The sequence below is a fragment of the Pararge aegeria genome, chromosome 26 (genome assembly GCF_905163445.1).
Source record: "Pararge aegeria chromosome 26, ilParAegt1.1, whole genome shotgun sequence".
NCBI classification, from domain to species: Eukaryota; Metazoa; Arthropoda; class Insecta; order Lepidoptera; family Nymphalidae; genus Pararge; species Pararge aegeria.
The window spans coordinates 9,645,886-9,662,363 of NC_053205.1; the positions used below are offsets into that span (position 1 = coordinate 9,645,886).

At 39.1% G+C, this 16,478-nt stretch overlaps 1 protein-coding gene across 1 annotated transcript; it reads left to right on the forward strand.

Annotated features, from left to right (window-relative positions):
* The first annotated feature begins 232 nt into the window (after window positions 1-232).
* LOC120635244 (probable proline--tRNA ligase, mitochondrial) lies at window positions 233-10,110 on the forward strand. Its single transcript, XM_039906203.1, has 10 exons — window positions 233-397; window positions 1,341-1,457; window positions 2,364-2,498; window positions 3,522-3,602; window positions 4,472-4,652; window positions 5,261-5,436; window positions 6,492-6,610; window positions 7,749-7,845; window positions 8,675-8,820; window positions 9,904-10,110. The coding sequence occupies exons 1-10, from the start codon at window positions 305-307 to the stop codon at window positions 10,091-10,093; spliced, it is 1,335 nt and encodes a 444-aa protein (XP_039762137.1). The 5' UTR covers window positions 233-304; the 3' UTR covers window positions 10,094-10,110.
* The last annotated feature ends 6,368 nt before the right edge of the window (window positions 10,111-16,478 follow it).

Sequence of the window (16,478 nt, forward strand, 5' to 3'; positions counted from 1 at the left end):
GATATAATTTAAAATGTTATGGTACCATGCTTAGAATATAATGTTCCTTGGCTAGCACGTAATACAAAAAATCACTTGATTGTTGTTGTTGCTTTGCAATAACTAAACGCTAAAACTGTTAACTGTCAAATCTCAAAGTCATAGCTGCACGGGGTTATACCTTTGCCTTTTCCCTAAGGGAAAGAATAAAGAAGAAAAAATCTCAATTGTCAATGTTTAGTGATCAGCTGTTTCTAACCTAGAACTATACTAAAAATATAAACAAATAAAAGTTATAACGAACAACAGTGGTTTTGGTCTTAAAATGAGATTTTTATCTCAAATATTTCAGCCGGTCATCACTATACCCAAAGGCGCCAAAATTAAGAACACGGAAATAACATGTAAAAGCCAAAAGGTAATTTGCAGATACTTTTCAGGAACCGGCAACGTTATTTAATGTGTACAAATTATCACAGGGTACCTATAAGATTGAGATCTTCTACTTACCATGAGTCTCATATGAAGAGGTGATGATGCTCCGGGACTTTGCGATTAAAAGGGGATTACAATTTCAACTTTTTAAACCTAGTAAAGCAGTACCCCACCGTAAAAACATTCCCTAGCTGGACACAATTATTTTGTATGGAGTTTTGAAATCCGCAATCCTGGGCCACTGGCACCCAGTGATATGTTTGACTTCATCTGTCCACCACCACTATGTTTACCAGTGCAGCGAAGTCTTCAGATCTTCCCATTTCTGATTTTATGAAATCAATCAATAGAGATATGCAAAGCATGGCTCTGTTCATCGGCAGCAAGCTCGGAGCCTTCTTATGAGGCCAATAGTAACAGATCTGTAAATTACTGGCAATATGCAGAGTTTGAAATCTTTGGTCTTAAGGCAGGGAATTTTGTCAAAATATGCCAAACCTTAAATAACCAGTCTGTCTTTGAAATCGGAAGAAGATAATGGCCGCCCAACCTAACTGGGTTGTTCCACTTGTCGCTACCAAGATGTCCCCCCGGTGGGTAAAAGTGGAATTTTTTTCCACCTATCCCTACAGGCCCTCCCTACCACAAAAATCATATTTTAAACAAGAATAAACACTACATTAGTAGTTTGTGCATTGTGTGTTGTCGTAAATTTATTGGAAAAAAAGGCAAGAAAGACAGAAGAGCAATTCATAAATATCGTCAATCAATCATCAATAACAGTCCACTACTAGACCTGGGTTCCTGATTACAATAGATGGTAGCTGCAACATAGAGGATTCTGCTTTCCCTCCTCCGTAACATTCCCTTAGTTGCCCTTTCAAAATTAAGATTTAATTTCACACTATTACGTGTTTACATTTCAGCTGCTCATGGAATGTGGGCTGGTCAGACCCACAAGCTCGGGGCTGTTCACCATACTGCCCCTCGCCAGGAGATCCATCACCAAGTTAGAGAATATCATACACCACTGCTTAGAAGAGGTATGCAGAATAACTTAGTTTTAAAAGTAGTTGAGCTTTTTGAACTTACTTCTGAACAACTCGTTCAGAAGTACTATTGCCATGCTTAGTTCTGCAAAGCAGCATTGCAGAACTCAACATTGTCAACTCATCATTGCGGTACGTCAATTATTATTGTGTAAAAAAAAACTTGATTAAAACTGGGGGTGGCTTTTTGTGTATATGTATTGTTTTATTCTACTCCATTGTTAGCAATAGTTATATTAAACACCTAATCGGTGTGTACGCGGCAGCATACTGGTACTCTAAATCGCTTGTCGGTACATCTTTATCAAACCATATATATATGCTTTACTTCAGTAATTCTAAGTACCCAGAGATATCCGGGGAACAAAGTGAAATTTTATATATAATAGAATTTATAATGCATAAAAACTCATCAAGGGAATGTTGAGTAATATATTAAAAAGAACAGAATTTTTTGTATTAATATGAATATATTTCTCGTTCTGCTTTAGTGATGTCTAGTTTAGCTTTTTTTTTTCGGTAATAAATAAATAAATATACTACGACAATACACACATCGCCATCTAGCCACAAAGTAAGCGTAGCTTGTGTTATGGGTACTAAGAAGACTGATGAATATTTTTATGATTAAAATACATAAATACTTACAATATGGAGATAAACACCCAGACACTGAAAAACATTCATGTTCACACAAACATTTTCCAGTTGTGGGAATCGAAACCATGGCCTTGGACTCAGAAAGCAGGGTCGCTGTCCACTGCGCCAGTCGGCTGACAAATATGTCCATATGTTCACACGTAAGAGAGTCAAGAGTGCTGGCGTGACGGCATCGAAGAGCGTCAAGCCGCTTGGAATGACGGCGTACAGGTCGATTTGACTGCCAAATTTTATGTCCAGGTGGGAGCCCAGAGGCTGTCATTACCGTGTTTGACGTCAGCCAAGCTGTGGAAACAGAGTGGCAGGATCGACAGTGTTGGTCCGGAGCTCATCCAGGTTGAGGACAGACATGGAAAGAGATATTTACTTGCCCCGGTGAGTTAGTACACTTATTTATATTTTACTGTTAGCGGTGATAGCCCAGTGGGAGGGAGCTCGACTTCACTTTCGGGGACAGAGTTCGAATCCCAGCATGCACATCTAACTTTTCTTTTTTATGTGCGTTTTAAGTAATTAAAATACAATTTTTTTCAACTGTGAAGGAAACCTGCCTGAGTGTTCTCATAGGTGTGTGGAGTCCACCAACCCGCAATCCGCAATGATGATGGGTCGATGGGTCATAATTTCTTCCGATGGACATCCTCTGCCGCTCATACGGAAATCATTTGTGTAATTCAAAATTTATTTATTTCAAGTAGGCCTAATACAATCACTTTTGAAACGTCAAGTCTGTCTGTGTGTGATTCTACCACCGGTTCGGAAGACAGGTTCTACCGAGAAGAAGCCGGCAAGAAACTCAGCAGAATTGAATATATATGCTTTTATAACATGACTAGTTCTTGCACGCGAATTCGTCCGCGTTTGTTTTTGTTTTTAAAGCATATTTTGTGTATTCATGAACAAATAATCGGGTGTAGTTTTTTAAAAGAACTTTTTCAATTCAGTATTAATTTAAAAATAACTGTTTTGTGTAATTGGATACATTTCGGAAACTCGCGATAATTTCTACATTAAATAAATAAATAAATGAATATAATATGACAATACTCACATCGCCATCTAGCCCCAAAGTAAGCGTAGCTTGTGTTATGGGTACTAAGATAGCTGAATATAATATAATATAATACACATAAATGCTGATAATATACAGATAAACACCCAGACACTGAAAAACATTTTGTAAATGTACGATTGGAATGAATTAAAAAGTATTTTATTGCTATGTACTTTTGATGATAAAACAATTTATTTTAATTAATTCCTATCCAAATAAGTAGATTTATAAAACAGGTACTTAAGTTATGTTATACATACATATGTTTTATTACGTTATAATATGTTTTAGAAATAAAATGTTGTAATATACTGTCAAACATCTTTGACATATATATGTTTCAGACTCATGAAGAAGCAATAGCTGATTTAGTTGCAGACATAGGTCCTTTATCCTATAAACAATTACCGTTTCTCCTATATCAGGTAAGTCTAATTAATAAAAAATGTCTTAAAAGGTAAGTCAGTAATCAAATATGTATCAGGTAAGTAAATAAGTTTGTAACAAGTTTAATATTTACCAGGCAAACTTACCTGATACTTATTTGATAACTGACTATTTTTTTTTTCATTTTTTAAACTAATCAATACTGACTTAGTGGGTTAAAGAAAAATTGTTACTAATATACTTACAATCTATGGATGGAAGCGTCTGAAATAAATGATTATTATTATCTATATGAATTTATTTTTATTAATATCTAGGAAATTCTTATCTAGGATCGAAGGACCTAGAAATGTTCAGTTTTACCTATAGTTACACAAAATCGGCAACAAGCGAAACGTTACCTGTTACTGAAACGTCAAAGTTTTACAGTAGTCGTCTTCCAGCACGGCTAGCATGCGCAAGAGACAATTATCTCCCCAGGAAAACGCTAAAAATGTATCTTCTCCCACAGCTTTAACAACTCTCGGAGCACTGGCGTATAAATGGAAATAATATCCAAATAATATGTGAGTAATAATAAACGGGGGTAAACTTCTCCTATTCCATATTCGTGTGATTTAGCAGGGCACGTTAATTATATCTCTTGTCAGATATAATTGTTCTGTTTACAGTCCATAACAATTTACAATTTTAACATTTATTCATTGTAAAGTCAAGTTCCTGAGGATGCTCCGGTTTTAGAGCAAAACGTGCGTAGAGGGTACATTGGCAATGATATGTTTGGCGTGGAGTATAAGGATTGAAGAAATTACACCATACAGATTCTCCTGCTTTTCGCGGAGTACAGCGAATTTTCATAATTTTACTGTCTTACCTGACAACTTACCTCAGCCCGGATGTGCTTCAGATTGGCAACAAGTATCGCGACGAACACCGACCGAAGCATGGCCTCCTGCGCTCGCGGGAGTTCAGCATGCTGGACGCGTACAGCATACACGCGTCGGACGCCTGCGCGACCAACACTTACAACGTCGTGACCGACGCCTACAAGAAGATATTCAGGACATTGGACTTACCTGTGCATAGAGGTGAGTTTCCTGACACAACTACCTCTAACAATTAGTGTCCCCAAGCAAATTCTGTTTTCTGATGTTTTATTATAAGGTTTTGTGTTCATGTATTCGATTTTATTAATATTGACTAGATTTTACCTGTGCCAGGTAAGTTTGGTGACTCTACTGCCTCTAATACTTGTTGTTCACAACTTGAAGCAAATCTGTTTCTGATGTTAATATCATGTTTTATTATAAGGTTTTGTGTTCATGTATTCGATTTTATTAATTTTAACTAGCTGCGGCCCGCGTTATTGTCTATTATAGCTTTAGATTTAAGTTGGCGAACGAAGTTATCACCATCCCGTTACAATTATGTAAACAATTATGTAGGAACGCTTCATAAGTGCCTGTGATAGGCCTACATGAATAAAGAAATTTTGAATTTGAATTTGAATTTATAGCATAATTGATTTCCAGGAAGCAAAGTACCAAGTTTTCGTCCTTTTAACTATCTCTAAGTCAATCTCAATTTTTGTAATGAATTATGAATTTGACATTTGATAAGTATCTCATAAAAGTAATGCTGATTCGACGAATTGTTATGTTGAGATGCATTCTTTAATGGCGCGGGTTGCGAGCAGTGCAGGCGCCGCCGGGGGACATGGGCGGGCGGTTGTCGCACGAGTGGCAACTGCCCGCCGCGGCTGGCGAGGACGCGTTGGCGGTGTGCCCGTCCTGCCACCACGCCGCGCGCGCCCGCCAGCCCGGCGCGTGCGAGCGTTGCGGGGCCGACACGTGCGCCGTCAACAGCATAGAGGTACTCTCTCTGCCTTAGGGACTTAGGGACAATATTGGTGTAGGGTACAGTGTATTACCAATTAGTCATAATTATAGACATTTTATTTGTAAATAAACATGTGAAATTATAGATGTTTCAAAACTTTTGCATATCATTGTTTCAGTACTATTTAAAGGCATTCAAATTTTAAACATAGTTGTTTTAGATACGAATGTACACGGAACTAATCTGCACCTCAATGTGTATCTAATAATACAATAACTGAGCGAAATGGTAACTGCCGACCGTCATGTCGGAGGGAAAAATAAGGAACACATTAAATAAAAAAACTTTTTTTTCTTCTGGCTTTACGCAGATTAGCCAATGTCATATGTATATAAAAAATAGGAAAACTTAAACTCCCCCAGCAGCTAGCTTGTATAAAATAAAATAAAAAATAAAACTACAACATGCACAATACAAACACCAATTCTCCCGAGTTCACAATAAATTCAAAGAAAAAACTTTACACACATGTATATTTGTTTAATAAAAGTTAGGGAAGCTAAAAATATAAAATATCAGGAGATATTGACTGACGACAAGGGCGGGAAAGAAAGTTCACACATGGCACAATACATTTAGAATTTAGAGTTTAAACGCCGAGTACTTAGTTAGAAAAATACTTACCGAAACCATATATACACAAGTTACTTTTAAAACTAAATCACATCTAAATACACGAAATAGGCATAAATTAAGATTACCCAAGACTAGAACTAAAGTATGGCAGTAAAACTATACAGGTTGAGGGAGCACTACTATACAATAGTCTCCCAAAGAGTTTCTTGGCGCAAGCATTGTTTAATTTTTTTATAAACGCACCACCTTTTGTATTTTTGTGTTCGTTTTGTTTTTGTATCACACCAAACTAGATAATATATTACCACTTCTTTATGTTAATTTTTATTTTCTCATTAAGTGAAACTGTTTCTTTTGAGAATAAATGTCTTTAAACCTAACCTAAGTACGCCAAGCACGAAGCTTCCCCAAAAAAAAAAAAACAAACAAAGTTCTTTATGATCGGTGCGCAGGTCGGCCATACATTCGTGTTGGGCGCCCGCTACAGCGAGCCCCTGCTGGCCGGCTTCGTAGCCCCCGACGCCTCCACCGCCCCCGTGCACATGGCCTGCTACGGCATCGGGGTCACCAGGTCAGCCACACCACTCACACCCAGTAACGGCCCACGAGTCTTCTCCCACTATGAGAAGGGGTTAAAGTTTCCAGTCCCAAATAATATAACATAATATACTACGACAGTACACACATCGCCATCTAGCCCCAAAGTAAGCATAGCTTGTGTTATGGGTACTAAGATTAGCTTGTGTTATGGGCTAGGTTTTGCTTTATTTTATTTAAACAATAATTTTAATTCCATTAAATATTTAATTTAAGTCTCATAATATATTAAATCATTTATTTCTCTCCGTATTCATTCTCTTCTATGCTCTTCTCGAGCGGGTGAAGATCATTATCTACACCCATGTACACCAAACAATACAATATCATCATAGTAAATAAAAGCTGTATTTGACAGTTTGACAGTTCAAAAATAGGAGTGCTCCGATCGTCACCAAACTTTACAGGATTACTCGCCAGGTCAATCCGGGGATTCCCTGAAAGTTTCATTGAAATCGGTCCAGACGTTTCGAAGCCTATACGGAACATACCCACACACTTTTAGTCCAGTTGTGGGAATCGAACCACGGCATTGGACTCAGATAGAAGGGTCGCTGCCCTCCTCCTCCTGCTTCGGCCGTAACTCACTCACAACTCCTTTATAACTCGGACTGGAGATGTGAGTGATGATGCAGTCTAAGATGGTAGCGGGCTAACCTGTTCGGGAGTATGGTAGTCATACCCCTAATCGGTTTCTACGCGACATCGCACCGAAATACTAAATCGCTTAGCGGCACGTCTTCGTCGGTAGAGTGGTAACTAGCCACGGCCAAAGCCTCCCGCCAGACCAGAGAAAATTCAGATATTATACATTACCAAATTGCCCGCGCTCACCGTTGCGCCACGGAGGGTCGTCAAAAAAGTGTATTTGTTTCCATATAGGTATTTAATTTCTCTTGTGATTGAACAGTATGTCTTTAAACCTTACCGAAGCCCTGAAAAGGCAATTTCCGCTTCGAGCTATCTACGCTGAAGTATGCATGTGTGTAATTGCGTATGTGCGCTAACAAACAAAGTTGTGTTTTTGGGTCACTCACAGAGTACTTTGTAGGGGCAAAAAGTAAAGGTGGCGTGGTCCGTCCGTCCGTCGTTCACGTAACGTGTCGCTCCAGGTTGCTCTCGGCCAGTGTGGAAGCCCTGTCCAGCGAGAAGGCGCTCCGCTGGCCGGCCGCCATCGCGCCCTACTCCGCCGTCGTCATCGGCCCCAAGGTACGCCGCCATTGCAATCATTAGAAATCATCCTTAGAACTCAACTCTCTATAAACAATTCAGGTCCTCATTGGATATCATAAACATCCTTAGCAATACAGCTTGTCACAGCCCTGGTCGGATGGATTGTGTCACCGAAACAATCTGCCCTGCGTGTATTCTAACTTTACAACTAAGTCCAAAGCAGCCATTTAACAACTTTAGTTAAATTTATCGATCTTAAAATGTAGCCAACCTATCCGCACGCGTCGCTTAGCGTAGGTACTATGCACGTGTCGGTGCTTTATCTTCAAGGGTTGTCACAAGTGAACACTAAGAATGTTTTAAATTAGTTAGTATGGTTAGAAGCGTTAGAAGTTACACTTCGTTGGCGCAACATGATAATTTTTCGGTCTATTCTACGTTTATAGAAAAAACGACACGAACCATAGAAAACAAAAGTATTTAATACATTTTATTAAACAATTTAATTGTAAAGTTTATTTAAAACTCACAAAAAAATTCTTTCTCCATAATTAAAAAATAGACATAATAAAAATAATTCAATTTGGAATACACTGAAGAAGTGTACACTGTCAAACCTTATAGCTAACTTCACGGTGTCGGTTTATGTGACGGTGTGCGCGCGCATCGTATAAATTTACCCTCATCATTTTTCCCTAACGCGCCAAAAGAAGTACAACTTCAATAAATATGATTCTTTTGATTTAATATTTTGCAGGGTGATTCCTTATGTACTTTATAAGGAATCACCCTACTTACGCATGCTTCAACATTATTTCGTAATCGGGTAACACGTTGTATATGTCCGCGCGGGTCGTTGCTTCAGGAAGGCTCGAAGGAGTGGTCGGCGCACGGCTTCGACCGCGTGCAGGACGTGGCGCGGCGGGTTGAGCAAAACGCCTTCCGCGATGACGTCATCGTGGACGACCGCCACCAGCTCACCATCGGCAAGCGCCTCATGATGGCTGACAGGTCGGTCGACGTGCCATAACGACGGAACTGTTACAGTTTTAGCAGTGGTAGAGCTTTTTGTGACAGAGCTCGTCCAGGGAAGTACTGCCGGGCGCCGGCGTGATTATTACAGACACATTAGGCTCAACACATACGCCTCAGGTTCACATGGTTCACCACTTGCCATCAGGTGGACTGCTTCATCCGTCAAATAAAAAATTGGTGACGTCAGTTGAAGTGTGACAAAGAATACCTATTCCGACGTTACGACATGTTGATAATTAGCGTCACGCAAAATTATATTGGGGCGGTGGTACTAGGGCACCATGAAACCTGGTGAGATTATTGTGATCACAAATAAAGTCACCATGTTTCGTTATATTCTTCATGTAACGGATTTTAGTGCAGAATTCGTATTGTGCGTATTGTCGGCTACTTTATAAAATTGTATTGCAATTTTAGGAATTTGATAAAAAATTTTAGTTATTTTATTGAATAGTTTAAGGCAATAAACGTGTATGTACTTATGTACACGCGTTAGAAGTTCTACTTCTCTGGCGTGACAAGATAAAAGTATTTTCAAAAATTCTACATTAATAAAGAAAACGACGAAAAAGAAATCTAACTTCAAAATTTGAGATTTTCGTACAATTAAATCACCGGAATGACTTTGACAATTGAAACTGTACACTGTCAAACCGTATAGCTAACTTCAGGGTGTCGGTTTTTTGTGACGGTGTGCGCCGCAACGTAAAAAGTGAGCTGGCGGGTGATATAGGTTGTGGATATATTGATATAACTTATAGAGCCAAATTCACAATTCACAACCGTTTATTTTTAATTGTAACTACACAAATTATTATTGCTACATTACTTTTTTATTGCCGTAGACCAGAGCGCAAAAACATAGACAAAACAAAATATGTAAAACGCCATAGATCTTTACACCAACTGGGATAACTATGAACAAAGATGTAATTAGTAACTGGATCGATACTTACATTTTTTATTGTTCAAGTATTGAACACACTCCCATGATTTTTTCCTAACGCCGCTAAAGAAGTATAACTTCAGTAAACAGAAATGAACTGAAGGTGTTCCCAGGATGGGCTACCCGCACATCGTGGTGTGCGGGCGCGGAGCCCTGGAAGCCCCGCCCCGGTACGAGCTGTTCCGCAGCGGCGACGCCGAGCCGCGCGCGTTGGACCTCAACGAACTGCTGGCCACGTTGGCTGACCAACGCATCCGACAGCCCGTTGACGCGGGCGCGGACTACGGCGAGAGCGCTGGCTAATAAACTCTTGTCTCTTGTCTATTGTTTTATTTAATGCGGTTCCTTACTAACCACCGACGCAAAAACGGGTATTAGTAGTTTGACGTTTTTGTCTGTCTGTGTTGTGTGTGTGTGTGTCGGCATCGTATTTCCCGGGCGGATGAAACTATTTTGATCTTGTTTTGTTTATTTGAATGGTGAATTCTTAGGGACTGCTCGAACACCCACCATTAAAACCATTCCACTTTAGTAGCTGTGGCGATTCGCCTTGTATTTTATGTAACTAGCAATATTATTGTCTATTCTTAGACAAGTGTTAAACGACTAAGAAACCGGGAGGTATCTTTGCATCGTTCGAGTCCATGTAGGACTGCAGTGCCTCTTTTTTGCTTTTTCGGAAGGACACTTGCCGATAACCACCTGAGGGGTTGCTACGGCGTCACCGGGGGAGTGGGGCGAGCCCGAAAGCTCGCCATGAGAAGAGCCCCAGTGCTCGACCACATCGGGGGGGAGAGTGGGAGACGTCGACCCGAGGGTGCCTCCTGCGAGGACTCGGACCTCGGCTCGGTTTGACGTTAATCTGAGTGTTGGTGGACTTTTGGACTAATCATTGTTAAGTCCGAACGCCCCCGTGACCGTGGTAAGGATCCACGTCCGGATGACGTCAGATGCGGTGCATCGATGATGCAGTCGTATTTATATCAAAATACCCACCAACTCAATGTCATGAACATTGGTTATTTATCAAATATAATTTCAATTGTTTCTTTAAAACTATATATTAACTAATTAATAATTATGAGGGTATTTGTATAATCCTAATCAATTTAATAAAATATCTGGCAAATAAATTCAAAATTCTAAAATGTTTTATTCATGTAGATCTTATTACAGGCACTTATGAAGCGTTCATACATTTAACATGTTACACTAATGTGAGTGATGGTGATAACTTCATTCGCTAACTTAAAACTGAGCCCTCAACAAACTTAGCCAGGTTTTTTTTTGTTATCACCATCTCACAGTCTTGTTAATGTTCAGCTATGAAGTTGAGCAATTCACACCCAAGGTTTTTTTATCATAATATGAATTTGACAACTATATACGTTTGGTTATTTACCCAAATTATAAAATTACTGTAACACGTAAAAGTCCCCCGTAAAAGACTCTTTTAATTTTTTATTTAATTATCTTTATTTACATAATATAAAACCAAGTCGCTCTAATCTATTGCCAAGCGTGCAAATAGGGGATTTGCACGCTTCGGTCTTTTACACGACTTAACGGATTTTATTGCAGTTTTCAGCAATATACCGAGTGATTCAGGAGGAAGTTTTATAAATGCGTATTATATTAAAGAGAAGCCAAGAAATTCCAAGATACGCCAGTGAAAAGCCCGCGAAAAGCCGAAAGAAGTGGCGGATGCTCGTGGGGCGTGTGACATCTGCCCTCAAAGACGCTTCATGATGACCACGACCACTCTGCCAAGAGTGTAACGACAAAGAAGAAGAAGAAGAGTTACCACCCTACCAACAAAGACGTGTCGCTAAGAGATTTAGTGTTCCGGTGCGATGTTGCGTGGAAACCGATTAGAAGTATGACTACCATACTCTAACAGGTTAGCCCGCTACCTTCTTAGACTACATCTTCACTTACCACCAGGTGAGATTGCAGTCAAGGGCTAACTTGTAGTGAAATAAAAAAAAACATGCAGTATTGCAACCATGCGAAGCCGGGCTAGTATAAATGAGAAAGTCTGCTCGTTTGTTTTTCTTTAAACCAGCCAATTGACTTAGTTCGAAAAATAATAAGTGACAGAGGATACTTTATATTCCAAGAAACCAAAGAGTTCCCAAAAAAACTAAAAAAAAGAACAGAGGCAACAGCTCAAAAGTAGTTATAACAGTAAGCCCACTGCTGGACTATATGCGTCTCCCATCGGGAGGATTTTCCAATAATCAGCACGCTCGTTGGTGAACGCATTCGATGCTAGCACAGGACGCTGCTGACCGCTCTCCGTTATATTCCCTTAGTGACCTCGTACGACACCCGTTTGCTTCTGATCTGCCGTCACCACACTTCCTCTTTTTTCATCGTACAGCCCGATCCGTATTTAATTATCAAGAGAACGATAACAGGTCTCCTGTCAGAATGAGAAGGGTGTAGGCCGTAGTCCACAAAGCTGACCTAGTGCGGATTGGTACACTTCACACGCATTTGAGAACATTATGGATAACTGTCAGGCATGCAAGTTTCCTGACGATGATTTCCTACACCGCTAAGGCAAATATTTAATTGCTTACACGCACATGACACTGAAAAGTTTGAACTCTGCCTCCTCGCAACTGAAGCCGAAGTTCTGACCACTAAACTATCACCGTTTGTTATAGCCTAGTAAGCCGTTTTATGCAGTAAATTGTAAAAGTATTGTATGTTTAGGCATAAACTTATAATATGTGAGGCCACGCCTGTCACAAACGAATAGCAATAACAGGTATAATACAAATAAGTATTCCCTACACAAAGGCCGAAACAATTATTTGATTGCAGGGAAAAGTTATAGAACGAAGGTTTCGTTATCACGGTTTTGAAACCCCATCGGCAGCATTCCCTTTCAACCTCGCTACATAAAGGCAAAGGAAAATCGGAAATGTACTCGCAAAATGATCGGCACCGGCGCGTTTTAGTTCGCAACGTTCCGACATCGAATTCGGTCATGACTAGCACTTAACAGTAAATACAAGCCTCTATCTTCTTTGCAACAGACAAAATGCTTCGCCGTTGCCACAGGCGAGTACAAATACTCCCCCCACCGCTACCCCCCACCTAACCGCAGTGCTGTTAGGATGTCAGTGCCACCATCCTGTGTTCTAACTACTAGCGTGAGAAAATTGCTGACTAACATGTTGTCTTTAGGGTTCCTCACCTGAAAGATGCCAACGGACGCTACTACTAAGCCTTCGCTGTCTGTCCGTCTGTCAGCGGCTGTACCTCATGAACCGTCACGAGCCATCTTTTTCCGTCATTCATAATAGATTAAACCTAGATTAAACCTGCGATGGCAATCCCGAGAGATCACACAATAATTTTTATACTTATAAAGTCAAAAATATCTTTATTCAAGTAGGCCCATAGGTGGCACTTTTGATGCGTACATAAGAATTACACGGTAGTGAGATTCGTAAACTTAAAACTAAAGCTACGAGGGTTCCAAACGCGTCCTGGTCTATGAAGAAGCCCACAACAAACTTAACCGAGTGGTTTTTTTTGTTATCACCATCTCACTTTGTCATCTAAAATGATTAGAAGAGTAACCTGGTTAGAGCAATAATAATTCACACCCAAACTTTTTTATCGATTACGTAGTCTTCTATACTATAATAGGACTTTTGAACTTTTTAAGAGGCATCTCCAAGATGGCAATGGGTAGTTTATTGTAGAATTGTATGTTATTTCCTTTAAACGAATTATGAATTTGTATATGTAAGTATAGTATATATAAGTATATTTTTTTTTTATCATTTTAAATATATTGGAAAAAAAAGAAATTCACTTTGAAATAGGTATCTACACATTAAAATTTCAGAATCTGCGGGATTTCAACTCTGGCTTAAAGCTAAGAGCCTTGAATGCTTCGCCAATTAAGCCACGGTCCTAACATTGGACCTACTTAGCATAGCATAGAATCGCACAGTACGTAGCTCTAAATAACAACTTTCACCGGTAAAAAACATGAAAGTTTAGAGACTTTCACTTCCTGTATAATATTATTATTATATTGTCCCTAATTTTAAATATATATTAGGTATAACTACTAATGTAAAATACCGCTACCTACTGGCCTGTGTTAGCAATGAATATTTTATGTGAAGTCTAGCTTATTAGCTTTTCTCATACAAAAAATATTTTGGCCGCTTACTACGGGCGTTATAGGAAGGCTGATGCCCGTTTTCAACGAGAGAAACTATTTGATGGACAAGGCAACTTAAGTAAGTAACATCTAATAAAAAAAGGTTCCAAGGCATACATTTACCTTTCACCAATCGATTTTCACTAGCTGGTTTTTGTGTTTGTATTATCATTGTTTTTTAATTTTTTGTTTAGATATAAGGTTTTTAAAAAAGTAAAACGAATTAATACTTTTTCATCTGCCAAGTGTCAGTCTACGGTGTCGTAATTTTAGATGGTTCTTCAAATTAGTCATCACATAAGAGTCATTGGAACGTGTTTTTGTCTAGGAATGACCGAAATCTCTAGGCATCCGATTAAGGCTATACCTAGGTTAAGTGAAAACGGGCATAAAAATCACTCGGCGGGCGTTGGAGAGAGCGATGAGAAAAAATGAGGAGATCCCCAGAAATATTTGACAAAATGTCATGAATATTGGCTGTGAATCAAATATAATTTTATTTATTTCTTTAAAACTATTCATCATTTTAAAAAAACGTGCGTCTATGGCTTCTACTTATGTACACGCGATAGATGTTATACTTCTTTGGCGTAACAGGATAAAAATCTTTTCAAAAATTTTATCTTTCGCCTGATTCTGCGTTTGTAGAAAAAACTACTCTAACAATAGAAAAAGGTATTTAATACATGGAAAGTTTTATTATAACGCATTATCTTGTTATCTCTTTATCGGAAAACCAAGTTTCATCATTAAGATTTCAGATTTCAAACCGTTTATTGAAAAACAAAATTATTAACTTCAGGGTGTCGGTTTTTCGTAATGATATTATGCGCGCGCATCGTAAAAATTTACGATCATCATTTTTCCCTAACGCGCTATTATTAGCACATTTGTTAAAAACAAAATACACGTACTAACAAAATTACTGTAACACACGCTTCTTTTGCTTTATGGCTAATCCGGCACTGATGCTGCTAGGTTTAGCCAGCTACAACCAAGTGTAGCCGCACTTCGGCTATCAGCCGAGCTGTGACGCACAGATTGCAACAACAATCGGCGGCGAGAGGGTAATGTACGCAATACGCAGCGAACTACTCGCCCGTACGACTCCCATACACCACACACACACCAGTCGAGTTCCGGTTTCCTCTTGTCGTTACGACATTCTTCTAAACCTTGCTTTAAAAAATTATATCGCTCTCATCTGCTGAGTATTCAAAACTGTATATGGCAATACTTAATAATTCATTATGAATAGACTAACATATCGATCCTATTGGTACTTTTTTATATTCAAATTCAAATTAAAAAAATTGGTTGTCTGTAAAGTCGGCTTACTGACGATAGTTGAACGTGACAACGTCGAAAGAAAATACTGATGGAATGGTTGCATTTTTCAAAGGAAAATTTTAATTTTATTTGTTTGATAGATATTATCGTTGCTATAAACAATTGACACCACCACATTCACTTTTCACTGCACTTCATCCTTGCCGAAAACATGTAAATGTATTATTGTATAGAAGCTGTCCACGCGGACGCATCGCTCACTCAAGTAGGAGAGAGACAGATGTCGAACGCGGAGGCCGACTGTGCCTCTTTGTCGCTCGTTCCGCGCTCTCGCTTGCACTTCAAGCCTTGAATGGAACGCCTCAGAGCGAGGTAACGCCGCATGTGTAATGTTTTTTCGTGCGTGCAGCTGGCTCCATCGAATTATAAGACGTTGTCACGTCAACATTTATTTATTTCTAGTCTAGTTTATAAGCACTTTTGAAACTTCAAGTCAATCTGTTTGTAGTGACTCTACCACCGGTACGGAAGCTAGATTCCATTGATAAAGTAATAATTGAGAGACTAAGCCTGACGATGATACGTGAAAACCTATCGTCTATAAACAGAGCACCGTTTAACAGGGTACCGCCCTGTGTCCATCAACCTAAGGTGTGGCTTATGTGCTTGTCCTTGTCTTGTACGGTCCGAAGGGCGTAATAACACCGGCAACTACGCCCTTCGGACCGTAACACAGCATTGCTGTATCGCGGCAGAAATATGCATGGTAGCACTACCCGGACGAGCTTAGTGATACTTGGGCCTGACGATGTACCAGCGTTAAGATTATATTAGGATCCCAAAGTTCAGTTGGGTCTGAACCTTTATATTAGCACGACACGTCACTATGAGATTTAAAACTATAATGGTAATAAGTTACTATGGGGCCCAATTTCTTGTTCGGCAATCAAATTGTCAAACAAGAAATCTCGTTAAATTGTTCTGTTATATGTTTGAGCTTTCCAACGATAACACATTTAAAGGTTGGGTAAAGAAACTCTCACAAACTCGTGTATGCACGTAAAAATAAAAACTTCTAACTGAGTTCATTCAAATTAATTGCACTTTAATTCAATAATATAATCAAAAGAATTCTCATAAATGTTTACTTAATTTTACACGCGTTTAATTTAGGAGAATATTAGATTTTATTTAGAATAATAGAAA

Bases quoted from the DNA above. Each gene is read 5' to 3' on its own strand.
- LOC120635244 (XM_039906203.1), top strand. From the start codon at position 305: ATGAGATTTTTATCTCAAATATTTCAGCCGGTCATCACTATACCCAAA. The intron at 6,611-7,748 runs GTCAGCCACACC...GTGTCGCTCCAG, and splicing joins TACGGCATCGGGGTCACCAG to GTTGCTCTCGGCCAGTGTGG. The intron at 8,821-9,903 runs GTCGGTCGACGT...AGGTGTTCCCAG, and splicing joins CGCCTCATGATGGCTGACAG to GATGGGCTACCCGCACATCG.